At 37.4% G+C, this 26572-nt stretch overlaps 5 protein-coding genes across 6 annotated transcripts; 3 read left to right on the top strand and 2 right to left on the bottom strand.

Annotated features, from left to right (window-relative positions):
* Positions 1–815: 815 nt before the first annotated feature.
* On the bottom strand, positions 816–3562 carry LOC132177001 (15-cis-zeta-carotene isomerase, chloroplastic). Its single transcript, XM_059589180.1, has 4 exons — positions 2952–3562; positions 2259–2405; positions 1932–2141; positions 816–1402 (listed from the first exon to the last, which is right to left on the bottom strand). Exons 1-4 carry the CDS (start codon positions 3375–3377, stop codon positions 1067–1069), a joined length of 1119 nt encoding a protein of 372 aa, XP_059445163.1. The 5' UTR covers positions 3378–3562; the 3' UTR covers positions 816–1066.
* Positions 3563–6422: 2860 nt separating this feature from the next.
* On the top strand, positions 6423–9725 carry LOC132178387 (amino acid transporter AVT1H). Its single transcript, XM_059590827.1, has 3 exons — positions 6423–6684; positions 7698–8308; positions 9177–9725. Exons 1-3 carry the CDS (start codon positions 6423–6425, stop codon positions 9714–9716), a joined length of 1413 nt encoding a protein of 470 aa, XP_059446810.1. The 3' UTR covers positions 9717–9725.
* A 1922-nt stretch (positions 9726–11647) lies between these two features.
* Positions 11648–12660, top strand: LOC132177002 (CRIB domain-containing protein RIC4-like). The gene is made up of 3 exons (XM_059589181.1): positions 11648–11780; positions 11912–12049; positions 12148–12660. Exons 1-3 carry the CDS (start codon positions 11648–11650, stop codon positions 12387–12389), a joined length of 513 nt encoding a protein of 170 aa, XP_059445164.1. The 3' UTR covers positions 12390–12660.
* Positions 12661–14959: 2299 nt separating this feature from the next.
* LOC132177000 (eukaryotic translation initiation factor 3 subunit H) lies at positions 14960–19500 on the top strand. The gene is made up of 11 exons (XM_059589179.1): positions 14960–15160; positions 15276–15392; positions 15501–15604; positions 15766–15832; positions 17001–17134; positions 17222–17270; positions 17604–17675; positions 17758–17859; positions 17936–18003; positions 18434–18586; positions 19162–19500. The coding sequence occupies exons 1-11, from the start codon at positions 15071–15073 to the stop codon at positions 19217–19219; spliced, it is 1014 nt and encodes a 337-aa protein (XP_059445162.1). The 5' UTR covers positions 14960–15070; the 3' UTR covers positions 19220–19500.
* A 1725-nt stretch (positions 19501–21225) lies between these two features.
* LOC132176999 (probably inactive leucine-rich repeat receptor-like protein kinase At3g28040) lies at positions 21226–24822 on the bottom strand. Of its 2 annotated transcripts, XM_059589178.1 has the most exons (3): positions 24109–24196; positions 22943–24013; positions 21226–22807 (listed from the first exon to the last, which is right to left on the bottom strand). In XM_059589178.1, exons 2-3 carry the CDS (start codon positions 23977–23979, stop codon positions 21322–21324), a joined length of 2523 nt encoding a protein of 840 aa, XP_059445161.1. In that variant the 5' UTR covers positions 23980–24013; positions 24109–24196; the 3' UTR covers positions 21226–21321. The 2 variants fall into 2 exon arrangements, with proteins under 2 accessions (XP_059445161.1, XP_059445160.1); XM_059589177.1 differs by having other exon boundaries at positions 22943–24822.
* Between the last annotated feature and the right edge of the window lie 1750 nt (positions 24823–26572).

Genomic DNA, 26572 nt, shown 5'->3' with positions numbered 1-26572 from the left:
TGAAAAGAAGAAAGAATCCAAGACTTCACGGGCTTGTCCACAAAGATGTATAAACCATCCGGAATAGCTATCCATAGGAGAAGTGCATGATGCGAAATTGCTTTAGAAGACCACACGATTTTGCGACACGTACTCCATCTTCCCTTTGGGTTGTCCACCCACTAGAAAGTGTTATTTATTTATTTTCATTTTATCCGACTTAATATCCTTCTGAATGGGACTTGCCTCACTCACCGCTCCATGGATTGGGTTGTTGGCCAGTTTTACTCTTTTGAGTCTTTTCCATCAACGGCGCAAGCCATGAGTTGTTGATGAGCCTTTCCCCAAACTTTCTATTTAGATGGCCTATGGGATGTTTTTTTTTAAGTAAGGAAATAAATGTCACAAAGTAGAGGGCGTTTTGAATGCTAGTTAATCAAACTACAAGGAAACAAAAAATAAATAAATAAAGAAAAAAAACTACAAGGAAATAAATGTACTATGATACCATCACTCACCCGATATTTTATTTTTTCCGGAACCAGACTTCTAAGCTTAAGGATTTACCTTGTTAAGTAAACCTTATCAAAAGCATCACACTTTTATGCTGGGTTTAGGGGCCATATATATATATATATATATATATTTTTGTTGCATCTAGCCAAAAGTTTAGTAAGGCTATTTGAGATCTTCTGTCAGAACAAAAAAACAAAGAAAAAAAAAGAAGATAGTAGACATGAGTAATGCTACTCTTCACATGTAGCATGCTAGCTGACATGACATGTTTTAAATAGTTTCTCATGTCAACCACTTAAAAAAAGGGTAAGCCACTTAAAACATACCACATCAGCTGGTGTGACATAAATGTAACAAATAAGTGTGAAAAATAGCAGTGATTCGGTAGACACTAATGCATTCCTTGGACTCACATTTCGTTACTAACTGACATGCATTTTGTGCCCTGGATAACCTTTCCTCCTAAATATCAAAAAATGAACACAGATGATATGCCTTATTGCACATCGGTTATATATATACAATTCAGAAACATGCGTCCAATTCAATACAAAGAAGATGACTATGTACCCTACCAATGAAGCCGAAAACTGGCAGCACGCATTAGCGGGTGTGCAAAGTATGCACCTAACGTCAATGCTGTGATTGCCAAATATGGAACTCGAATAAATTCCTTGTAGTATTCTTTTGGCAACTTTTGACGGCCGTCAAGAATCGCAGCAAACGGGATAACACTTGTTTGCTTTTTCACATCTTCGAAAGCCTCACCATATCGTACAGCTAACCGCCTATCTCCATTCCAAACACCAAATAGATGGTGTCCGATTAATCCAATGGAGGCTGCCACCGCCACAGAGTTCCCAATCCAAATAGTGTGAGCCAGGCACCAGATTACCTGTCCAACCATCTGAAAAGAAAAAGACAAAAAAACAACCTTGAATGGCTAAGCAAATGTTTGTGTGGCTGCCTAGATGTATTTGTTTTTGTGTCTGTATGCTATGTGTTGTAAGAGAGGGAGAGTCTGATAGGAGTCAATAGTCTGGTTGATGAAAACATATTTATGCTTTCAGCAATAAGTGTCATTGATACTGTTATGTTGGCAATCCATTAGAGATGTAATGATTTCAGTCGTCTAAACACCCAATATGAAGGGGAAATGGTGTCTTCTACAATGAAACAGATGCAATTACTTTCGTTTAAACACCACACAGCAACTTTTTTTTTGGCAAAATACCAACCGAGAGATTTGGCGAAGCCATGGAAAATGTCAAATAAACTACTGACTAATGGAATAAGATCACAGGTTGAAATGGATTCTATGCTGTTAAGATCACCAAATATAAAAAGTAGCATTCATCCCAACGCCCTATATATACCAAATTCATAGCAAACACAATTTTAAATAGCCATTGAAAATGAGATGAAACGTCTCATACCTGCGGATGCCTGGTGATTCTTATGATCCCAGTTTCCCAAAGATGCATTTTGGGCTTGTCAACTGCTGCTACCTCTAACAGATTGAAGGTTGAAGGATAAAGGAAAATGAAGGAGATGAAAGAAGAGAGCCACACGAGTTGGTGTAACCCAGGAACACTCTGGAGCTGCCATAACTGTACTCCATCATATCTGTGGTTGATGAAATACACCTGCATCACAACCACTTTATAAATTTCAACAGGCCAGAAACAAAACAAAAGAAAGAGCAACAGTCATCAAATTAACTAGGAGGAAAAGGCTATTGTGCTTCAAAACAGAGAACTCACAATAGTACTAACAGCCAAAGGCAGAGATGTCCCTGCAAACAGAACACGGAAAGCTCGTTCTCCAATGAGTTTCTCACCTACATCTCGGAGGCTAGCCAACCCACTGTGAACAATGGCAAAAATGAGAATGAGGGCCAACATCACAACCTGCAAAATATTTGTTTCAGGGCTCAGATTTTACAACCAAGACCCAATTACAGTTCACAGAGTTATGCCTTGCTCTTACCAGCATAACAGGCCACAAAGATGAAATATATAGTTATATAGTCCACTAGGCATTTTATGAAAATTACATGACAACTGAATTCCACCTATGTCTCAAGATATCGATTTTCTCAAGGGTTCTGCAAAACTAAAAGTAAATTGAATAAGAACAGCAGAATGAATTCCACGTGTTGAGAGCAAAGTTGTAACAAGCACTAAGCAATCTATAGATGCTAATCAAGCTTATGGGTGGTGGACTGAGACCCTTGCATTTTTGGCTCTTTTTTCGGCTGGGATTGAGAGAATTAGAATTGCAGGGGATCTCTATGGGTTATACCTTGGAATTATTCCACCTATATCTACCATGGCACAATGCAATTCTAAAGCTCTTTCAACTATCCTGATCAGCTGACTGTTACCCTTCCCCGCCTTTTTCTCAGCAAGCAAACAAATGACAAGCGAAAAAAGAAAAAAGAACAGAGAACCCACCTCGTGGCTGTCGGAAAGTTCCGAAACAGCCTGGATAAAGGCCTTGCCGAGGCCCGTGGAGTTATCGATCCAAGCCAAGTCAAGCAAAAACAGAACCACCCCAAGAACAACAGAGAAATAGATCCACGAAGATATCTTCTGCTCGCCCAATTCGAACACGGCGGAGTCCTCGCCCACCGACCCCACCCCCAGAGGCCCCTCGCTGTCATGATCAACATGGGAGGACGAGCTCTCTGTCTCAAGGGAAGTGCGGGGGGCCGGCCGAAACTTCCGGAGGGAGCTGAAACCGGAAGGAAATAGCGAATTGTGGAGGGAGGGTTTGAGGGTGGAGGTGGGCCGTCTATGGAAGTGGGTCCGCTCATTTCCGTGGCGGGGGCGGTGGGAAAAGGGAGAGAAGGCGTTGGAGAGCACGAGCGTGGTACCCATTTTCCACAAGCGAGTGAAAGCCGCAAAGGAAAAGGGTATCTGGAGAAACTTTATGCTTTTGGGGGTGGCTTTGGGATCTTCCGGCCGCCGGCCTTTTGTTGGTTTCGTTGGTTTTTGTTGGTGGAGGAGGAGTAGGAGCAAGGTGAGTGTTATCACCACTTTGCTTACGCACTGCCTCCACTGGCGTTTGTTTGTTCCCCAACTGTTGACACGTGTCTTCCCCTCTCATTCTTAGCTATCAATTGAATCCGTTTTGATATTCCCTTTTTCATCGACCTCCCTTTGGCCTTTGTTATTATAATTTTTATTAAATTATTAAATCGATATTTGTGGGATTAAAAATTATTAAATTATTTTTTTATTTTTTATGTCTTATTTTTCCTTCTCAAAATAAAAATATTATTCCAAGCTCCTTCCTCGTTGCTTGTGGGATAAAGGATGGTCTTCTAATGGCTAAAAGGGAGAAGAAAGGTTCTATGTGCCCAAGTGTAACAACTTGAGAAAGGAGCTATTGATGGAGTGCTATATTAATATAAAATCCAAATACAAAATATTCTTAAAAATATGAAAATTAATTGTCAGTTTTATGCCAAATCATGACAATTTTTTTTCCTAAATAAAAAAAAAAAATTTTGGAATACATAACAATTAGGGCCGTTCTTTGGAGAAAGTCCATGTAAAGTACAACTATCTAGGTAGGTAGCTCGACAATTCAAAATTTATTTGAAAATTTTAATTCCGTATGAACTCTCTCACAATAACTGTCAACTAATTGATCATGTGGTCGAGTAGTACAACTATCTAGGTAGGTAGCTCGACAATTCAAAATTTATTTGAAAATTTTAATTCCGTATGAACTCTCTCACAATAACTGGCAACTAATTGATCATGTGGTCGAGTAGTATTATAAAGAGGACTAAAGTCTTCCCAAATGTGATGTGGCTTTTAAAGTTACCAATAGATCGAAATTCAATAATGATCATCTCAAATTCAATGATGATTGTAAAATCTATATCACATTTGAAAAGACTATAATAGAATTATAGTCCTCCTTATATCATTACTTTTTAATAGAGAAATACTATACGAATTTTCACACTCACACTTCCAACTTCCAAGTGTAACGTGACTGTGAAGATCACAATTAGATTTTGGATCGAATATTAATTTTGACTACCACATAGTATGGATAAGATTAAAAAAATATTTAATTAAATCTCCCAACCTTTGGACTTTTGATCCAACCGAGTGATGCTATTATCAAATGCACAACTCCTGGAGATGGATTTGCCAATAGAAGATGCGCATTCCCATTGATGCCAATGACGCCACCTTTCTGTTTTTGTCGGACGAGATGCTTATTCGCATGATAGTAGCACTTGGTTGCGATTAAATAAAGCATGAGGTAATTAATTTCTTGTAATCGTATGGACATGGCCGGAAGAGACATCCCTCCAACCTCTCAATATCCAACAAAATAATTATAAATAAATAAATAAATTCAAGAAATGAGGTACGTACATATAGTTTTTCATAACACGCCACATAAATTTTGAAAAATAAAAGAATAAAGATCGAGTAACGTATATGATTACTCGTTTTGAAATTCTTGCTGATGCAAATGGGATAACTTTGAGATCAAGGAAGAATATTTTGGCCCAAATTTCCCCCTCCAAATCTAATTTGATGTCATGTCATGGGACGTTTTTGGCATGAGTATCAATGTTGTAAGAAATGCTAGTAACCAATAAGTTCTTCATATTTGACACATGCAATTGATCAGACTTGTAGGGTTTACATAAGTTCATAAATCTAATAATCGATTTGTAAGATAAGATGGATAAAAAATATGAGAAAAATATTGACCTTTTAACATTTCTTGTTGTTAATGTCTGCGTGTGAGTGAGGAAGAGGTACATATTGCGTGACACGTTAGAAAGTTCCTTAGGCATCACCTTCCTCCAAATACTATTTTTTAGGCATTTCTCAAAGGATACCCAAATCCAAAGAATAATATGACGCATCCTGATCGGGGGAATATCAATAAAAAGAAATTCGTATAAGTGCATCCCTTCTTTCTGCCTACCAGCCAATATCCCAATGGAACTTAGCTCCTTTGGAAAATACTTGAGCTACTACAATATTTATTATAATTTCCTTTTGTAAAACTCGCGTGACAATATTTTAATAATAATAAAAAAATTAAACAATATAGTTTGCTGGATAAATTTTGGTGATGTGGCAGTGGGAGACTCTTTTGCCGTCATTAGTGTGATTCCTCTCGCAATATCATTATGGCTCCTACTCAGAAGTTGCTTGTTATCGACACCCTTCTTGGTGAAGTTTCGGCAGTACTTCTTGCTTCTCTTCTTGGAACTTTTCTAATGTTGTTTTTTATATTAGTATAAGCTTGTCTTCCTTTTAGAGTTGGAATGTTTTGAAAGTGTTTTGTTGTGCCAATTATCGTGCACATGCTATTGTTAAGTGGGCCGCGTCCCATTTTGTTTTTGAAAATATTCTCAAAAGATTTCTCATTCTTTCTTTCATCCGGATCAAGAGCGAGAAAAATCCTTCCTTGTAACGTAATAAGTCATACCTGTATTATCCCATCAATTTGTAAGATAGTTGTAATTAGTTAGAAATGCATGCATGGGAGTCCGGTTGATTATTTCATGCTCATGGGCTGCTAACTTTAGTGTAGAATAATGGATTGTTCTCAATTTGGCAACTCCCACACAAATTTCCATTAACCTATAGAATCCACGTACAATTGCTGATCAGATCACTTTCTATCTCTCTCATCTCTCATGAGTCATGCAAATCGAAGCATATCTTACAATTAGAATATTAGATTCTTACACAAATGGTATAATTAGTTGTACCTGTACTGATTTCGTCTTAAACTACATCTTTAGCTAGATTCTTAAATTTAGTTGATTTTCCTCAGTTATAAATATATCCCACTCTGTTATACCTTCATTGCCAAGTTCCTTCCATTCTATCAATACTCCAAATTTCTTGGAACTTTGAATTAGATCGAGTAATATGTGGGAGAAGATATCGAAGTCCATTGGAGATCTCTTGCATTCTCTTCAGCCAAATCGAGTTCGAGAGACAGTGCATGGTGCCAACTTGGATGTGCAGTGGGGGAGTTGCCATGTCTGTTTGGAGGGAAGTAGGCTATGTATGTGCGACCACAGCATTAAGGGCTCAAAGGTTGTCGAAAATGGCACAGGCATTGAGCACCATGTGGAGGCCAATGGCTCTTTTGCTCATGCCGTTCTCAATATGATTGGGATGCTCATAGGTGAAGTACTACTCTTCCATCACAACTTTATTAACTCTATCCGTGACATTTGCGTTCACCTTTTTGGGCAAGGATTCACGGCAATTATATGTCTGAATTGTTAGTAATTTATTTAAGCATATAATATAAGATGCTTTATATATGGTGCGCACTTACACAACTAAATTTTGAGCTGTTCAACCACCTATTCGGGCAGGTGCATAGACTATCATACTAGAGCATCTACATCAGGCTCAATAAATATATATTTAGCTAAAATTTAGTTAATGAACATATTTTTGAATTTTAATTACCCGCTTTTTTAAAACACTTATATCCAACTTAACATTATAGCTATGAACTTTTATTTTTCACCACCAAGGTGGTAGTCGAGTTGGTAAAGCTGTAGGGGTTAAGTCTCCTCCTTTCTTCCTAGTGGTCACGTGTTCGAATCCGCTTGCGGTAGTAGTTGCGTGAACCAAATTCTACTAAAAAGGGGTTTTATTGGCTTGCACTTTGGTGGGGTTGTGGTGACGGACCCACCTTCCCAAATAGTAGATATGGCTCAAACCTAACATTTCTCAGCGGGTGGGAACCCCGATAGTCACACTCAAAGGGAGAAATTACATTGGTCGCAGGGAGAAATTACATTGGTCGCCCTTTCCCATTCTTTTGATTAGAAAATATATATATATATTAACTTTTACTTTTCCATTTAAAACATTATTTCTTTATATGTAGCTCAACAAATTTTTTGAACACTACACTACAGCAGCTCAACAAATCCTTAATTAGTTATTTTGACTAATCGGGTGTAGAGCTATATTGAAAATCTTTTGCTACTAGGTTTTTTTGGGCTTAAAACGTCATCTTTCAAGTATCGCTATATATGAATTTTTTTGTAGTGAGCCCTCTTTTACCTGCCAAAAAAATTGCTGGTAATTCAGATAGATAATTGTTGTAAATCCCGATCCTCGGCTTTTCAAACCCGTTGTTGCATGTCCTTACATAAATATATACCGTCTCGCATGCAGGTTTGGGGCAGTTATCAACTCCATACGCACTGGAAAATGGAGGATGGGCATCTGTGTTTCTGCTTATAGGGCTAGGGATAATAGGTGCATACACTTCTCATCTACTTGGAAAATGTCTTGACAAGAATCCCAAGTCAAGAAGTTACGCTGATATTGGGCAGCATGCTTTTGGAACAAAGGGAAAAGTGTTGGCCACAACCTTCATCTACATGGAAATTTTCATGGCACTCGTGTCTTACACAATCTCATTACACGACAACCTTTTTACTGTTCTTTCTGGGCTGCAGATTAAGGTGCTTTGGGCTAAGCTGTCTACCTCTCAGCTCCTAACCATAATGGCTGTCTTGGTAGCATTGCCTAGCCTTTGGCTCAGAAATCTGTCTTCCATTTCTTTCCTCTCATCAGGTGGTATTTTCATGTCGCTTCTCATTTTTGTATCAGTGGCCTGCACTGCCATTTTTGGAGGTGTGAAATCCTATCACAGGATCCCAGCCCTCCACCTCCACAAAATTCCTGCAATATCTGGGCTCTATATCTTCAGCTATGCAGGGCATATTGTCTTCCCTGATTTATATACGGCCATGAAAAATCCATCCAGGTCGTTTACAAAGGTAGCTACTTTTGCCTCCTTTTATCACACAACGCTAGCTTTCACGTTCGGCTCAATAAATTTATTTTTTATTTAACTGTTCATTTTCAAGGATTTCTTTATTATTTCCATTGGTCCATACTTCCTGGTCATTATTGGCCTTGTCAGCAGCTCGCGATCTAGGGGCGGAGCTAGAATGTTTAATTTGGGAGGGCAAAATTTTTTTTAAAAATTCTTTGTGGGGAGGGGTATATTAATTTTTTTTTTTTTTTTTGGACCCCACCCCTATTGCGATCGCTGCCGAAGGAATGCAGTGAGCTTAGGAGGTGCCACGAGTGGCGACCTCTCCCTGCCCGAGAAGTGATTTGAGGGGTCTCGTTGGTGAGGGTGAGCTAGCAGCGAACGGATCGTAGGTGGCCCAATGACAGGCCACAATGGGCCGTTGGCGAGTGGCGAGGCATGACTTGGGCCTTGCTTTAAGTAAATAAGGGCATGCTCTCTACGATTTAAAAAAAAAATATGTGCAACTTACATATTATTAAAAATCATGTATTCACATGTTAAGAGACACATGTCATCATTATAAATTAGGTTGGAAAAAATTCATCCAACCTAGTTTGGAGGAAAACTCTATCCCCTAGGTGGCCTAGAAAGGCCGTAGCTAGAGAATGAGCTTCTATTGGGATAATTATGTCCCGACAAATTCTTCGAGACGGCATAGAATGATAAAGATTTTTTAATGTGTTTTTCACACTTGGTGAACATTATAGCATGCAGCTCAACAAATAGCTAGCCAAAATACGAGAATGCTTAGATGAACAGAAACAATATTTTGCTTCCTACTTTATTCATCAATTAATTTATTTATTTTGGGAATTAATTAATTTCAGGTATCTATCGTGAGCTTCACATTAGTGATTGCACTTTATACAGCATTAGCATTCATGGGTGCCACATTTTTTGGTGCTGAAGTAAACCCTCAAATCACTCTCAGCATGCCCAAACATCTCATTGTGACAAAGATTGCATTATGGGCCACTGTGCTGACACCCATGACCAAATATGCTCTAGAATTTGCACCAGTTGCCATTCAGCTTGAGCACAAGCTTCCAAATTCAATGAGCTCCAGAGCAAAGATGATCACAAGGGGCAGCGCGGGTTCATGTCTTCTTCTGCTGATTCTAGCGCTGGCTCTTTCTGTGCCATATTTTGAGTACGTTCTCAGCCTCACTGGCTCCCTTGTTAGTGTGGGAATCTCCATAACTTTTCCTTGTGCATTCTACACCAAGATTTGCTGGGGTCAGATTTCAAAACCTGCCATGGTGCTCAACTTCTCCCTCATTGCATTTGGCACTCTTCTCGGGGTTTTTGGTACCATTTCCTCTTCCAAGTTACTCGTACAAAGCCTACGAAAAGCTCACTCCGCCTAAGATTGACATAAATTTCTTATAAACTGGGTTCTTCTAACTCAGTTTCTAAAAATGTCATGTGAAATAACATGTGTTTCTTACATGCTCATAAGACACATGGTTCTTTTAGATACTGGGTTAGAAGAATATTTCCTACGACCCAGTTTGTAAGAAATTTATATCAGCTTAAGAATATGAGTAGCATGCATGCATATCCTTGTTTGTTGGATTTGCATTCTCTTTCTACTAAATACGATCATATTACCTAAATCTTATACTCTCCGACGAGTTTTATTGTCACTTGCCTTATTATTACCAGACAGGAATTAGACAAACCAGTTTAATAAAGTGACATGTTGAATCCAATGAATCATTTCTGTTTTTTATGTTTCATTTTGGCATTTTCATGATGAGTTCGATCTTAATGAATCCAAGGAATTTAATTCTGCTATTATATTCCAATTATCAACTAAAATTTTTAGTTCGAATCCTGCATGTTCCAAGAACATAAGGAAGAAAAGATCCTATGCATGCATGTCAAACAAATTAAAGCTATATATATCCAAAGAATTTTCAGGTAAATAATCAATGAAAAAAGTTTAGAAGAAGTGTGCATGTCTTTGGGAATTTTAAAGAATCCATCGAGGAAATGAAATAAGGCAAAGATGCACAAGCCAACTGATGAAAGCATCTAATACCCAATACCATGAAAATGTCCAAATAGTGGCCTTTTGTTTTGTTTTGGGTAATTAAGTAAGTATCTATATTTTAATAAATTGATAATTTTCAATTGCAAAAAAGTACAAAAAGAGAATAATAAAATATCCCAAAGCTCCGGTACTGCCCAAAAAGGTTATACAAAAAACAAGAACCAAGAAATGCAACCACTTGGTCAAGTAGTAATTAAAAAGAAGCAATAACAAAAATGGACCGTAGTTTTTATTTTTTATTTTTTAACTGCACCTAAGCCGAATCCATGTGGGATTTACCTTTTTTTTTATTTTTTTTAGCAAAAGGGTAAGTTGGAGAAACTAATTGTGGCTAGCATACCTAGACATGACCATAGTAGCACCTATCTGTTGGGAGCCGCACATGAGGGGCTTAGATGGTGGAAACTGCAGGCACTCCCTCAAGTCCGACTGAGCCCTAGCCTAATACAGTCTTACCAGGACATCAATGGAAACTAAGGTGATTAATACTAACCAAGCATATGTGAAAATTCTCCATTGCAGAAATTCAAACTTACGTCTTAGTACATGCCTAACTACTTTGGAGATTTCCTTAGGTAATTGAACAACCACCCTTGGGTCGTGGGATTTACCTTACTTGAAGATGGCGATGTGTTAATAAAAAATAAAAATAAAAAAACTAGAAATTTTTTTTTTTCTCAAATTTATTTTTCTAATAAAAGAAAAAACTAAAATTTCTTCAAAACCAAGAAACACTTGAGCGATCTGTTTGAATTTCATTTGTCGAATTCCCTTGGGATTTACTCTAGTAAGACAAATCCAAAGTCAGTCAAAGTCCTGCAGGCTAGTCTAGGAAATTGAGACTAATTAAGAAAACAAAAGTAGAAAGAAGATTATGAAATTGGTGGCTTGATATAGAAGAGAGGCAAGTGAAAGTAACCCCCACCACAAGAATCATCAGGAGAAACCAAGTTAGGTCTAGTATTCCCACAAACTGGGCTTCCATTTTCAGCAAAAGTTGGTTGAGTTTCACAGTTTAACCAACTAACAACTCTTAACACCCACTCCATAATTAATCATATACATTCTCCCGTACCAAACTTGGGGCTGATGATCATGCAATTCAATACATAAATCATTCTATCTTCCTCGTAAAGCCAACAGGATTTAGTATAACATATCCATTTTCTTCTCCCCTGTTTTCCATGCCTATATATCCTCCTTCCTCTTCTCACTGTTTTCTCGCTACTCTATGAAGCAGGGATGAGAGATCGTGCGGAAAGATTCGCTGTTCTTCCTTTCTCAAACGGCTGCACTTCACAATCCAGCGTTGCTCTTGGCTCTGCTCATCCCAAGAAACCAAAACCAGAATCCATATCAAACCCTCCTTTAACGAGTATACATACTCTGTCTCTGTCTCTGTTTCTGTCTCTCTCTCTTTTTTTGGTTCTAATCAAATGCGGGAAAGTGTTACAATGGAAGATTCTTTATGTTCTTTTATTATTTGTTTTCTTTGATTTTTATAAGGAAAACAAGGAAGAGAAAGGTCGTCATCTAGAGCAAAAATGAAGAACTCTTTTGGTTTTCTGGCTCTGCCAAAGCCAACCATAGCTGGTGGCATACAGCGGATGATCAGGAGCATCAAAAGTTTTTCTCAACTCTTTGGTTAGTGGGTGATTACTAAGTAGCTTGTTCATCACTAATTAGCTTGAAAAAAATACATGTTTAATTTCCATTTCCATGTCTTTTTATGAAATTTATAGTTTACAAAGAAGAGGTTGAAGAAATGGAGAAGGAAATGGAAATAGGACACCCAACAGATGTGAAGCACGTGACGCACATAGGATTGGATGGCTCTACAACTACAAACCCTGTAAAGGGTTGGGAAAATCTCAAAGCTCCTGAAATTCTTTCTTTCCCTTCGATTTCTTTAAGGCAGTTCGAGCTCGCCATGGCAGCACAGGCTCAGGAGCCTCTCGTTGTTGACCCCTCAACGTTTAGTTAATGATAATATTAAGATTTATTATCACGATTATGGCCTCAACGGCGTCGTCTTGATAGGTATAAACTTGATTGATGCATGATTTGATTAATTAGGTCGGTGGTGAAGACATGGATTCTTGATCATTGAAAAACTTACGGCGATGATGATGTGTGTGTTACTTGTACACAGTCTGAAAAATCAGACGGAAAGATTTCCCAAAGCTAGGCAATGATGATGATGATGAGATTGCAGCCGTAGAGATTTTGCAACCTGATTAATTTTTTTTTACGGATTGTTATGGATTGACTTTTTTTCTTTTTGTTTTCTGAGCAAGTGTTGTGAATTTACTTACTTCATATATTTTTTCCCCTCCACGGCTGGAGGATCTTCATAGTCTTCCCCTGCAATCTGTATTAAGTTAAGTATATTACTTACTATTAGCCTAACTTTTATTTTATTTTGGCCATTAATTTAAAAATGAAAATTTTAAATTATGATAAATAAAAATAAAATAAAAAAAAGGATGACTTAAGGTGGCTCGATAGTCAAACCACTTTTATAGTCTGGTGGCTCAGCCACTCCCTTAACGGTTAAAGGTGGGCAGAACCACCCTCATTTGGTTGTTAGGCATAGGAATAGTTGGCATTTTTGGCCATTTTGAGGCGGATGAACTTCCATACATTAAATAAATGATACGCCCTTTTGTTTTGTTTTTTTTTTTTTTAATAAAAAAAATCCATGCAAGAGGAAATAAAAAATTCGATCTAATGACCTTTACTTTATGAAGTATGATCTCTAACCGATTGAGCTACCCGTTGAGTATTACCTGGAGATAGCCAAGTGATCTTCTCAAAACCCTTCAATCCTATTTAAATCTTCAGAAAAGAAAATATAAATAAGGACACGACCTTCGAGATAACCGGATGGTGCTGCTGAACTTTCAAAGAGTCCAACTAATACCCAGCAACAAGAAGCCCATCGTGAGAGTGATTTTTGATTTGTATTGTTGTTGTTATGGTACTATCCTTCCAGGAGTAGAAAACACACTATTTGAGAAGATATTTAGAGCAACCATATAAAGGCTGGCTGTGTATATTTCGGTGTAAAATATTTTTTCAAAAATCGTTTTTCGCATTTTTCGGAATTTGGTGTGTAAAAAAAAAAAAAAAAAACAGATCTAGTGAGTGGATGAAGGAATTCAAAGGCAGAAATGCTAATAGCCTGCATAAAGAAACCCCAGATGCGATAACAATCCACGAGAAACAAAACCTAGAAATTGAAAAACTGTACGGATAAACGTGTAGGCACCATAGCGAGCCAAGAGCTGACAGGGGTCCCTAAGGACTACAGCCCTGGCTTTCTGAGATGCCGTTTTTTCTATCAGATCCTCTACCACAAGAGACACAGCTTTCCGAGGTCCACGCTAATGCATAAGCTCCTCGGCTGCTTCTGTCTTTGAGGACCTCTTTTTAGGGTTTCACTTTCTCTGCTATTGCAATTTATAGGGGAGGAACTACATCCCCAAGCCTCCACGTCTGCAAATAAAAAATAAAAATAAAAAAGTTAAGCGAAAATAGGACTGTAATTAAGCTGAGGCGTGTTGAATTTTAAGATTTTAAGATAGCCGTCTATGAAAATGCTTTTTCGAGTTGAATTATAAAATCATTTAAATGTGCGTTTAAGACTGGTTTGTTGGAAGTTTGAGCTTATTGAGCATACTATTCGACCCGAGTCAAGTCAAGTCGAGTCGAATCGGGCTTAACTCAAACTCGAGCTAGGCTATTAAATTAAGTAACTACATAATATGCTAGTTTATGAACTAACTAGCTAGATTAGCAAAAAAAAAAAAAAAATGCTAGAACACTTTTTTCGGGAGTCATTTTTTTTTAATTCTTTTCCTCACATATTTTCTCTTTTTCCAAAATTTTTTCCTGCTATTTCTCTTTACACATCTCTTTTTTCTCAAAAGTTGAAAAATAGAGTATTTAAGAAAAATACAATCCTTATAAAAAATATATATTTAAATGATGTAGATAAAAATATAACTAATCGGATATAGGAGCCATTTCAAAATTCATTAACTAAAGTAGATAAAATGAGTTTTGAATAGTCATTTTGAATAAAATTTGGCTCCTCCATTGGGAATATTCTTGCATAAATTTATATAATTAATTTTTAGTAATATATATATATATATGAACGAGTTAATGAGTCGGGCAAACAAGCCATCGAATTTTAAATGAATTGAGTTCGCAAGTTCATATCGAGTTTTTTTGAGCGAGTCGTGGATTTTACAATACAAACTCGAGTTCAGATCAAGCTAAATCAAGCAGATTGTCGAATAAACTGGTTTATTTACGGCCCTAAATGATTTTATAAAAATTAAAACATTAGAGAAATATATTTTAAAATTTATTTATTTATTTATTTTCTATTCAGATGAGAGAAAGGGAAAAAAAAACAAAGAAAAAAGGATGGTTAAAGAGGTAGATGTAGTTTTCCAATTCCTCTTTTGTTTGGGTCTGGCCCATTAAGAACCTTGCATATATATATATATTGCCAATTTGCCAAGCCCAATGATATATAACCCTATCAAAAGTCTCCTGAATCTGAACTTCAACAAGAGCTTAGGCTGCTAGGGTTCGTCTTCAATCAAACCACTCGCTCCTTTCATTCAGTAGGTTCCTCAGCAACCATCATCAATGGCGAACCCAACGGCAAGGTCGTTCCTCCAAGTGGCGGCAACGGAGGAGGTTGCTTCCCCTCTCCGTGTTGTTCAGATCGAGGGTCTGGTAATGGAATTTACGATCAATTTCTATAACTCACTAATTTATTTGTTTGTTTATTTATTTATTTTTAATTTTCAATTATGGGGCTTATGTGATATTTGATTGAAAAATCAAACAGGCTATCTTGAAGATAATCAAACACTGCAAGGAGTTCTCACCGGCTCTTGTCACGGGCCAGCTCCTTGGGCTTGATGTGGGCAGCGTTCTTGAAGTTACCAACTGTTTCCCCTTTCCGGTACGGTACTACCATTAGCCCCTTTTCTCGCTTCATTCCTTATAATCTTTCCCTCTTCTTGGTGCTAATGTCATGATATTCATTATCTTTTCTTAATTAATTTTCAAGATTCGGGAAGAGGATGAGGAAAACGAAGCCGAGGGTGCTAATTACCAGCTCGATATGATGAAATGCTTGAGGGAGGTTAATGTTGATAATAACACTGTTGGATGGTAGGGTTTTTTCTCTTTTTTTTTTTTTTTGCTTTGTCTGTTCTTACTAATTCTGTTCATATATATGCAATGAATAGATAAAATGTTTGGAATGGAGATACTAGTTCGATTTATGCTCTTATAATCCTTATGTAGTGAATAACTTCTCTCCAATTTTACAGGTACCAATCAACATTGTTAGGTTCTTTTCAGACAGTGGAATTGATTGAAACCTTTATGAATTACCAGGTAATGGTTATATATCACTCTTCTATGTTACATCAAGTGTGAATGAGATTGGTTGTAAATATAACAATATGGGAGTAATGCACTCATGGGAACTGGAAGTTGTAAAGGTACTTTCTATGCATGCTAAAGTAAACCTTTTTTTTTTTTAATTTATTTTTTTTTATTTTTTACAAGTAATCAAATTTCAATAAAACCAAAATGCACTCAAGTATACATGACGTATACCAAAAAAAGGAAAATATATATATATATAAAATAAAGGTCATGGAAACTAAGTAATCAAGCTTCCTTAGGATATCCAAAGTGAGGATCTTACTTAAATTAAGAAAGCAACCGTCAAAGTGGCCTTACTCCGCAAAATACACCTCCAAGGGAAAGGGGTTCTGTCATGGGGGAATTAAGATATTATAGAATGAGCTAACCTCAAAATGCCCTCTCTTGGACGGGATTTAATAAAACTTGTGCAAACCACCATTTTGTCTCAATCTGATGATTACAGTTGATCGAAGAACGAAGTAAAGAATCCCATTCATTCGCTATAACAAATTAATGTTCCACTGAGGACAGCCATTGGAGAACTGAAGATGATCTACCACAGAAGCATCTTGAAGGCAAGCAATGCGAAACTACTCTGAATACGCTCCCTTAAGGCGAAACACCCCACATCATACGTCATGCCAAAAACTAACCTTGGAGTAGTTCCCACCTCAAATCTAGTAAAACTAGAAAATTCCTCACAACCCCTCTTAATGAATTTCTAGAGCCCCATATTTAAGGCCTACTATCAATCTCTACATGGCCTCTTTCATAAGTGTAACGCTATAAACACTGGGTGAATGTGTTAAATGATCAAGCCAAAAACCAAAATTTGTTCATATTGATCAATGTATTGCTTTGACAGTGTTGTTAAGTCTTAGCCCTACTATTTTGGCTTTGGGTTTATTTTATTTCCATTTTCAGTCTAATTCAACAGTAACTTGAATACATAGTGTAAAATAATCTATGGATTGTAGTTTTATGGATGGAAAGTCTCAAATTTACAGTTTTTTTTTTTTTTTCCTACAAATATGTTGTAGAACTTATTCCTTATGATGTTGGCTTTCTCTCTTTCAGTAATTATATTTGTCAAGCTAAATGGTTCTTATTAACAAGTTAAATGCGGTTGCAGGAGAATATTAGACGCTGTGTGTGCATTATCTATGATCCGTCAAGGTCCAGTCAAGGTGTCTTAGCGCTCAAGGCGTTGAAGCTTTCTGATTCATTCATGGATCTTTACCGCACTAACAATTTTACCGGAGAGAAGTATGGGATTCTTTTTTCCGCTATGAATAATTGAATGAAATTGAATTTTAGATTGAATCCCATTTCTTATATCTGTTTGCACAATAGGTTGAGGGAGAAAAACTTATCGTGGGTGGACATATTTGAAGAAATTCCTGTAAGCTTCTTGAGGTTCACTGTTTCTTCTCTTTAGGAAGAATAATGTGTTTTTGTGTTTTGACTTCCATGTTAATAGTCTTCAGATCTTTTGTGCATAGTACGTAAAAATTCACATGATAGTCTTTATCTTATTGCCTTTCTTTTCTATTTTTCTGGTCGTCTTGATCTTATTGCCTTTCTTTTATGTTTGAGGCTTCCAAATTGTTTTTGATGGAATAGTTGATGACTTGGGAGTTCACTCTTTGTGGATGAATTATGTGAAGTAACTTATTTAGATAGCAACTTTGGTTTCCATTTCATCTTGATGCTTATGCTGCTTCTTGCACTCCAGATCAAAGTTTCAAATTCTGCCCTTATCAGTGCCTTTATGACAGATCTTGAAGGTGATGCACCAGTAACTCAGGTAACGCATGACCTGTCTCTGGAAATTGTTTTGAGTGCTAGAAAAATTCTCTGTTCTAATTTTACTCCGGTTTCACTTTTAGTGTGATTATGATCGTCTACAACTATCTACCAACCCATTTATGGAGAGGAATATGGACTTTCTGATCGAATGCATGGATGATTTGTCAATGGAACAGCAAAAGGTCTGTGTTCTCTTTTCCCAAGCATTCTATTGTTATGGTTTTCTGTTTGATTATCATGACACGTGGTCTCTTCCAGTTCCAATTCTACTACCGGAGCTTGTCGCGTCAACAAGCCCAGCAACAAGCATGGCTTCAGAAGAGAAGGTACGATCTTTAGCATAAATTGGACAGGATATGGTTATTCAACCATGATATTTCATGTTTTATGGTTTTGGGGCTCCTTAGATAGGGGGTTCTTTTTGTGTTGTTTCTGATTAGTACAAATTATGGTAGTTATTTGTAAATACGAACTTTTATTTAGACAAGCAGGTACAAGTATATGTATGAAGTTTTAAATGTCAGTTAATTGATTTTATCTAATAAGGTTGTATGCATTTCTAGAGATGCCTAAGCCTATTTTTAACATTCTGCATTTAGTAAATTTGGAGAATGAGAGGCTGTGTGGTTAATCAGGATTCTGTCATCAACTTTTTGAATTTTCAATGTCTGTCTTTGTGTTGTAGACCCCAGACTGAGGGCAGCTGCAAAAAATATAGCAGAAACTGTATATATTTGATTCTGTTGTGTTTTACAGGGCTGAGAATGCATCACGGAAAGCTGCCGGAGAAGAGCCTTTACCTGAAGAGGATCCTTCGAATCCCGTCTTTAAGCCAGTTCCTGAGCCATCACGGTTGGATAGCTTTCTAATAACAAATCAAATTGCTAACTACTGCAATCAGATTAATGGGTATGTTACTAAATCTTATAGACAGACATAGATTTTTGTGTTTTGCCTCTTAGAATAAGGAGACTTAACAATATTTTTGTCACAGGTTTCTGCTTTTTCATTCTAAATCTACCTGCATAGAATCCAATAGTACTTCTTCATTGTCAACCAAAAGAACTTTTTAGTTGTTATGTGTGACTGGGTGAACTCAAGAGTGTGACTCACGGCTTTTGAACTTTTGCTAGTGGCATTGTGGGAACTGGGAACCCATGATGTGTTGAATTCCCTATGTCGACTCTTTATGTATAAACTTGGCTCCTCCCCCATCTGCCCCTGTTTTGTCTAATTTTATTTACAACAATATAGGTTGGAGGTTGTACAAACAATAATTTTATTTACTTGTGATTGATCATCTTGTCAATATGCCTACTTCTAAGTCCTCATGAACCTGAAGGGAGTGGTTACTATTACTTAAATGCAGTCAAGCTAGCCATATGTTTTCATTCTATTTGGTTGATTATGTTTAAGGTTAACTGCACTGTTCCAAGTAGTTTTGGCTTTTATCAATGTTTAATATGTGGACTACAATTTTGCAGGGTTGCGGGGCAGAACTTCAGTAAATTGTATTTGATGAAGGCATTGCATGAGAATTGATGTATTGTCTGTCGCTGGTGAAGTAAACTCACTGCCTTTGTGCACTTTTTGGATAAAAATCGTTGGTAGTTTTTGTCATTTGGAGATGAAATGGAAGTAGCATTTTATTTGTTTTATTCTAATTTCATTTGAGTAGTAATATTATGTAGAAACTTTCACCCCAGATCCGTTCCAAGACCTAGCTACTACAGGTTCAGCCGAAATGTTCTGTAATGATTGTTGGGCATGTGTTTGTGGCTTTTTCCAACTCGAGAATTATTAATTCAACCCTATTGATGCTTGCCAATTTTCTTAGTCGTTGTGGCGACCTCTTACCGTGGGCCTGCCTTCGCACCTTAACAAATGAGAGTGTTTTTGTCTAAAATTTGACGGAAAGTCGTACGTATACCTAATTAAAAATAAAAACTATATATTTTTTTAAAATTAAAAACATTCAAAAATTAAATCTAATTAAATAAAATAAAAATTTGGGGCCACCCCTTGGCCATGGGGTAGCCACCCCATATATATATATATATATATATATATATATATATAATTTTTTAATGTTTTTAATTTTAAATTTTAAATTTTTTTTTAAAAAAAATTTAATTGGGTATTAGGATTTATCATTTCCGTTTTTATGTATGCCTCCTGTTATAAAAATTAAATCCTAGAAAGCAAAAAATAAAGTTGTTCACTACAGAGACAAAAATGTATTTAACCCTTAAAAGAAAAACTTATTGGAATTTGTATAAGATTATGCGAGTCAAGTCAAATTTAGATGAATTTGTCTCGTTTAACAAATGAGTTTAAATTTATGTTTAAGCCTGATTATGAGTCAAATTTATATGAGTTTGAACTCTGACTGTTTATGAACAACTCACTTCGACTGTAGTCCTAAGATAACAAACATTAACATATCAATATTATGTGATTAAATTTGTCAAATGTAATATAAAAAAAGAAAATTGATTTGATCGAAACGTCCAAGACACGGAAAACAAATTATTAAAATTGGAAGTTCATGGAATAAACTAATACCAACTACAGTGTAAAAGTGACAGTTATATATATATAAAAGAAAATAAAATAAAAGAAAGTGACTAGTTAACAGAAGAATGACAATTTGTCACCCTTGGTAGTACTGTGAGTCTTGGCGAAAGAGAGACTTCAATATAAATGGAGTCACGGATTGAGTATTTGATTCTTGAAGCTATTCTGTCGGCTACCATTTCCACCAAACCAACAAATCCACCGATGGGGACACCCGTCACGGATTAAGTTTGATTTTCAGTAAAAGCACGTGAACTCTTCAATATTTTCTCTTCTTTTTTTTTTTGTCTGTAATTATTATAGTCTCTTTTGATAACGAGAGCTTTTTGCCTTTTAGTAAACTTAAAATAAAATCATTAATAAACAACTCCATAATCCATATCTCCAAACACATATATTAACACTTATCTTTTAGGTTAAGAAGAGGGTTTGAGGAAGCCCTACCCATCTATTATTATAGATACTTATTTTTCCCATTTATTTTATATTTAATTGACACCGATGTGAAATGTGTGTAGAGAGTAAAATATCATTCATCACATTTTCTTTGGTAAAAACCTAAAATTTTTGGATTGAGATCTCTTAAAATTCTCTTTAAATTTGAGATTTTTAAATTCATAAATTTCAACTGTTCATTTCATCGAAGCGTTTAAAATAAGCCATGTTTTAGCATTTAATGAGGAAACATGACTTATTAAATTTCTTGAGGGTAGCTTCCTTATTAAATAATAAAACATGACTTATTTTATTTTAGACGCTTAAATAAAATAAAAGACTAAGATTTATGAATTTGAGAATTTCAAATTTAATCGGAATTCTAAGGAATATCAACGAACATCGGCATGCAGTGCTTGGCAATCATATGAACAATTATAGAAACAAATGATTGATAATTTAATTTGGTGGCGCAGAAGCTGGCAGAGACAGAATTGTAGGAAATTAATGGCAATGAGTAGTAGAACATTCTCACCAATCAAAAGAAGAGAAAATAAGAAAAGACTTTTTTCAAAACAATAAGCAAAGGCGAGAGCAGTCAGAAAATAACTGGCCGGAATGCATGTTATTAATTAGTATAATCCCATTCTCTGTGGAACCGGGGTCTTGATGACCTGCAGAATTTGCACCACTTCTAACATCGACGGCCGGCTGGAAGGTATCTGAGAGGTGCAAACCAGAGCCAGCTTGAGCACCGGCAACACTTCATCCTCTGGGTACTCACTCATGCTTGAATCAACACAATCCAACACATTCCCTTGCTCCAGAGAAACCCTCACGTGGTCGCTCAGTATCACAACATTGTCTTCTCCATATTCCACAGGCCTTCGACCCGTCACAAGCTCAAGAATCATCACACCAAACCCATAAACATCACATTTTTCGTTCACCCTTAAGCTCTGGCATGCTAACTCTGGTGCCACGTAGCCAAGCGCGCTCTGAAATCTGTTGCTTAGTATGTGCTTGTCCAGCTTTGTTAGAAGCCTTGCCAGCCCAAAATCAGAGATCTTTGGGTTGTGGCTCTCATCAAGCAAGATGTTGCTGGGTTTTATGTTGTAGTGGATGATGGGTGGACGGAAAGAATGGTGCAAGTGGGCAAGTCCCTTTGCTGTTCCAAGCAGGATTTTGAATCGGTTGGCCCAAGAAAGAGGTGGGGCTGATGGAAGCCTTTCATGGAGTTTTGCATGTAAGCTGCCATTGGCTGCATACTCTGTTACAAGAAGCTGTGTCTGAGGGGTCCAGTAGTATCCCTTCAGGGATATCAAATTTGGGTGCCTTGCTTTTCCTAAGATTCTAACTTCCCTATCAAAATCTTCAGGGTATTGAATGATATTTGCTGTAACAAGCTTTTTAATTGCCACCATTCTTCCTCCTTGTGTTCCCAATGGAACCTTGTAAACTGTTCCAAACACTCCTTCACCAATCTCAGAGGCCTTGCTAAGTAAAGTTTCAGGATTGCCAATATTGCAATCTGGGGATGATGTTGAATCAAACAGAATGAGCTTCCCTGTGGGCGGACTTCCCGACCGCGAAGAGCTTGTGCACACACTTTCGAAGGCGCTGTCGACAAACTTGGGCCTCCGCCGAGCCGACACATTGAGTAGAGTGATGACAAGCACACCAAATGCAATTAGCATTGCTGCAGAAATAGCTACAATAGCAGAAACACTTAGGAAATTGCGGTGACGACCGCCTTCTGTGGACTTGGAAGATCTGTCTCTTTGTTTATGATCACCCATTTGATGCTTGTAGGCATTGGGGTCAAGAACTAGAGGCTTGGGAACATTCATCGTACATGGTCCCTTCAACAAGGGTGAGCAAATTCCCAAGTTTCCCTGCAAGGAACTTTGATCCAGGCTTCCAAATATACCCCCAGCAGGAAGCCTGCCTATCAGCCTGTTATAAGATACATTCACAGCAAGAAGATTTTCTAAACTTCCAAGCTCTTGGGGTATCTCCCCACTCAGCTCATTAAACTCCAGTTTTAAAATCTTCAGCTTCTTTAACTTAGAAATGGACATGGGAATTGAACCACTAAAATTATTGTGGGAGAAGCTCCTGCATAAAAAACATTCACAGTTGATATCCGTTTTAACTTTTGAAATAAATGGCGATTTGTAAAGAAGAGCCTTAGAATATAAATTAAATATTTATCCGTTCCTAACAATAATGATGAAAATTAACAGTACTTACAGCAAGTAGAGAGATGTACAGTTCCCAATCTCTTCTGGAATGGAGCCCATCAATGCATTTCCATCTAACTGAAGAATTCCCAAACTTCCTGAATCACATATATCCCCTGGGATCGAACCGTACAAACCACTGTAACGAAGATCAAGGACGGTTAAGTTCTGAAAGAACCCGAGCTCCGGCGGCACCGCCGACTGGAGATTGTTCCATGACAGATTCAAGTATCTCAAGTTGGAGAAAAGACCCATTTCTGCAGGAATACTTCCTGTGAGATTGTTCATCGACAGATCCATTCTGCGGAGAGATTGGAAGAGCCTGCTTGAACCAAGCGGGATTGAGCCGACAAATCCGTTATATGAAAAGTCGAATTCCTCCAATCCCAAATCGAACAAACTCTCCGGTATGTTTCCACTGAATTTGTTGTTTGACAAACTCAAATAGTGGAGTGATTTCAGGTCGCCGATTGACGGCGAGAGGCTTCCCGTGAAACCATTGCTTGAGAAGTCTATGTATTCCAGGCTGCTCATGTTACCAATCCAAGCAGGGAAATCACCGGTTAACATGTTATTTGATACCCTGAAAAATGTCAGAGAATTCAGTAGTCGCAGTGAATCCGGCAGCCCTCCGGCGAAATCATTATCGCCGAAATCCAACCTCCGCAAGTGCGGGCATAGTCCTGCATCAGCAGGTAAAGTCCCTGAAAAGTGATTACCCTGTAATCGGAGTTCCTTCAAGTTATGTACGGCCGATATTCCAACCGGCACAGACCCAGAGAGTGCATTGTTGGAAAGATCCAAAGCCCGGAGCCTTGTCAACGACCAAATCCCGGCAGCGAAATCCGGGTCACCGGAGAAACGGTTATTGGAGAGATTAAGGTTGTTCAACAAGGAACATCTTGACAGCGTGCTGGGGATTTTCCCTTCGAGCATATTCCTTGCTAGCGACAGGTAACGGAAAGAAAAACAGTCTTGAAACAGAGTATCAGGCAATGGGCCGGAGAAAGAATTCTCCGAAAGATCAAGAAATCTGCAAGAACTCATATTCACTAGAGAAATCGGAATGCTGCCTGAAAAACTGTTATGGCTAAGATTAAGCCTTCGGAGGCCAGAAGAGAGGGAAAGCAGGGGACTAATAGTACCAGAAAAATTGTTGCGCGACAGTGAGAGTACCTTCAACTGTTGCAACTTCTCCAGCCCTCTTCCAATTTTTCCCGTTAAGCCCAAACCGTCAAGTGAAACGTCGGAGACTCGGCCGGAGACGGGATTGCAGCGAACGTATTTCCAAGAGCAGGGGGAGTCGTCGTCTTCGTTCCATGAGGCGAGATAGGAAAAGGGGTCGTGAAGGTCTGATTTGAAGACAATGAGACCTAAAACATCGTCGTTTAGTTGGATAGGGACGCCGTCGTCGACCCCCATGCAGCCACGCAAAGAAGCTACTGAAAGAAGTACACATAATAAAACCCATTTAAGAAAACCCATCATCATCGTCCGTTTTCACACTCTCAGTTTCTCTGGCAGCTAGCAATGGCAGGAAACATGCACACTCTGAGTAACCGTACCAGGAACCCAAAAAAGAAGAAGCTAATATCTGCAGTGGGTAAGCGAAAATGATGTCAGAAGAGAGAAGAGAAAGAGGAAATTAACGAAAAGAGCTAGAAGGCGGCCATTGTAGAAAGCCAAAAGTGGGAAAAGAGAGAAAGTGAAGTGAAGTGAAGCGAAGGAGAGAATGTGATCAAGTGCATGAATAAGTCTGTGACACGCCGAGACACAGAAAGCAGTTGGTCCAAAATCTTCCCAGCGCATTCCTGGCCTTTGCTTTGTCGCTTGCTCGCCTCATCTTTTTGCTGCACTTTGAAATATCATCGTCTAAACGATTTCCACGCATCAATTTTGAAAAATTACTGGGAACTTTCCCAAGATGACGTAGAGCTTATTTATTGGTGTTCTTAACATTTTTGTCTTTATTAATTGTTTGATCATTTCCAATAAATAAACTCCATATTATCTTGATACCCGTCTCTTCGATGGTTACACTGATTTGCAATAAGCTCGATCTCTATGCCATGAAAATATTCTCATGGCTTTATCAAGATAATAAATAGGTTATTACATTACACCCAACTTCTGTCTAATTTTTTGAAGTTGGGTGTAACACAAGAGAACGAATAATGTAATTAATTATTACTTGAAATATAAAACGGAAATGATTACAAACATGATAAGTTATATTATTGTAACCAGATTATAAATTTGAATAATTTTAGGTAGCCTACTTGTGTCCTATTAAGAATGATGTGCCTATTAAAATCACTATTGAGCTTTTAATTGATCATTATTGAATTTTGATTAAAGGATAATTTTAATAATCACATCATTCTTAGTAGACCACTTAAAATTACTCTACATATTTGAGTAAATGAATGAATTATTATCCCCCAATGGAATTAATATTGTAAGATATATATATATATATATATATATAAAACTGTATGGAAGGAAATGGTGGTGATAACATGGCATGGGCAGAAGGCAAGAAATAATTGGGTGAAGTGGAGGGATAAAATCTAACGTAAAGACACCGTACATGCCAGAAACGGATTTGAATCGTGGGTTTCCGGGGCCCAACGCAACATGGCCTGCGTGTGAAGGACAGCGGTGTGGCCTCACAAATCACAACATCCAAATCTGCCTCACGGGACGCCCTTTCTAATCTTGTAGTTTTGTAGCAACCTACACCAAGTGGTGGCCACCTCATCCCATCTTGTTTTTTTGTTTTTTTTTTTCTTACAGCCATAGATGATGGGAGGCTCTCAATCCAGGTGTCTTGATCTCTAACTATTTACGTTTGAATGGTTAGTAATTCGAACCACAAATATAAATATTATTTTAAAAAAGTTTACTTGTCTAAACAAGTAAGCGGGATATTTGGATACGTGAGTTCTATAAAAATTTTCATATTGACTTTTCGTCTATCCAATCCCACCTGGCCGCCTCCTATTTTTTTTATTTTTTATTCTGTTTTAAGAGTTCTTGGAGGTAACTTCGTTTTCCTTAAAATATTCTGCCTATAACCTATTAGGGTCCTATGAAAATTTTCATTCATAGGACCCACCTGGCCACCTCCTATTTAACTTTTAGGACTTTTAGGAAGCCTTGGAGGTCACTTCATTTCCTTAAAATATACTGCCTAACCTATTTAGGTCCTGTGAGGCGACGCCAATCTCGCTATCATTCAACTGCTTTTCTTATTGGATGATTAATATAATATTTATATATTTACTTTTTTTAATTAAATAGCATGAAAAAAATGACTTCCATCCAAGTTTGCATGTGAATCGTGTATAGATAGTCATAATTTTGTCTTGATCGGAGACATCAACTGCACTAAGGATCCTCTCCCTCTCACTTCATCTTCTCAGCATTTTATAAACCCTATTGGAGATTAATAGGTGATAAAAGAATGGTCAACCATGGAAAAAATGCTAGGAATCAATAAGTTCTTATATTTGGCTAATATTCTCTTATAAATTTAATAAATCAACCATTACATTTATGAGATTCACCATTAACTTATATGAAATCCACATAAGTTCACAAATTTAGTGGTTAATTTGTAAAATGAAATGAGCCAAAT

This window comes from Corylus avellana, chromosome ca4 (genome assembly GCF_901000735.1).
Source record: "Corylus avellana chromosome ca4, CavTom2PMs-1.0".
In the NCBI taxonomy this organism is placed as follows: domain Eukaryota; kingdom Viridiplantae; phylum Streptophyta; class Magnoliopsida; order Fagales; family Betulaceae; genus Corylus; species Corylus avellana.
Note: the sequence above shows the minus strand (reverse complement) of the source record. Positions and strands in the feature narration are given on the sequence as shown.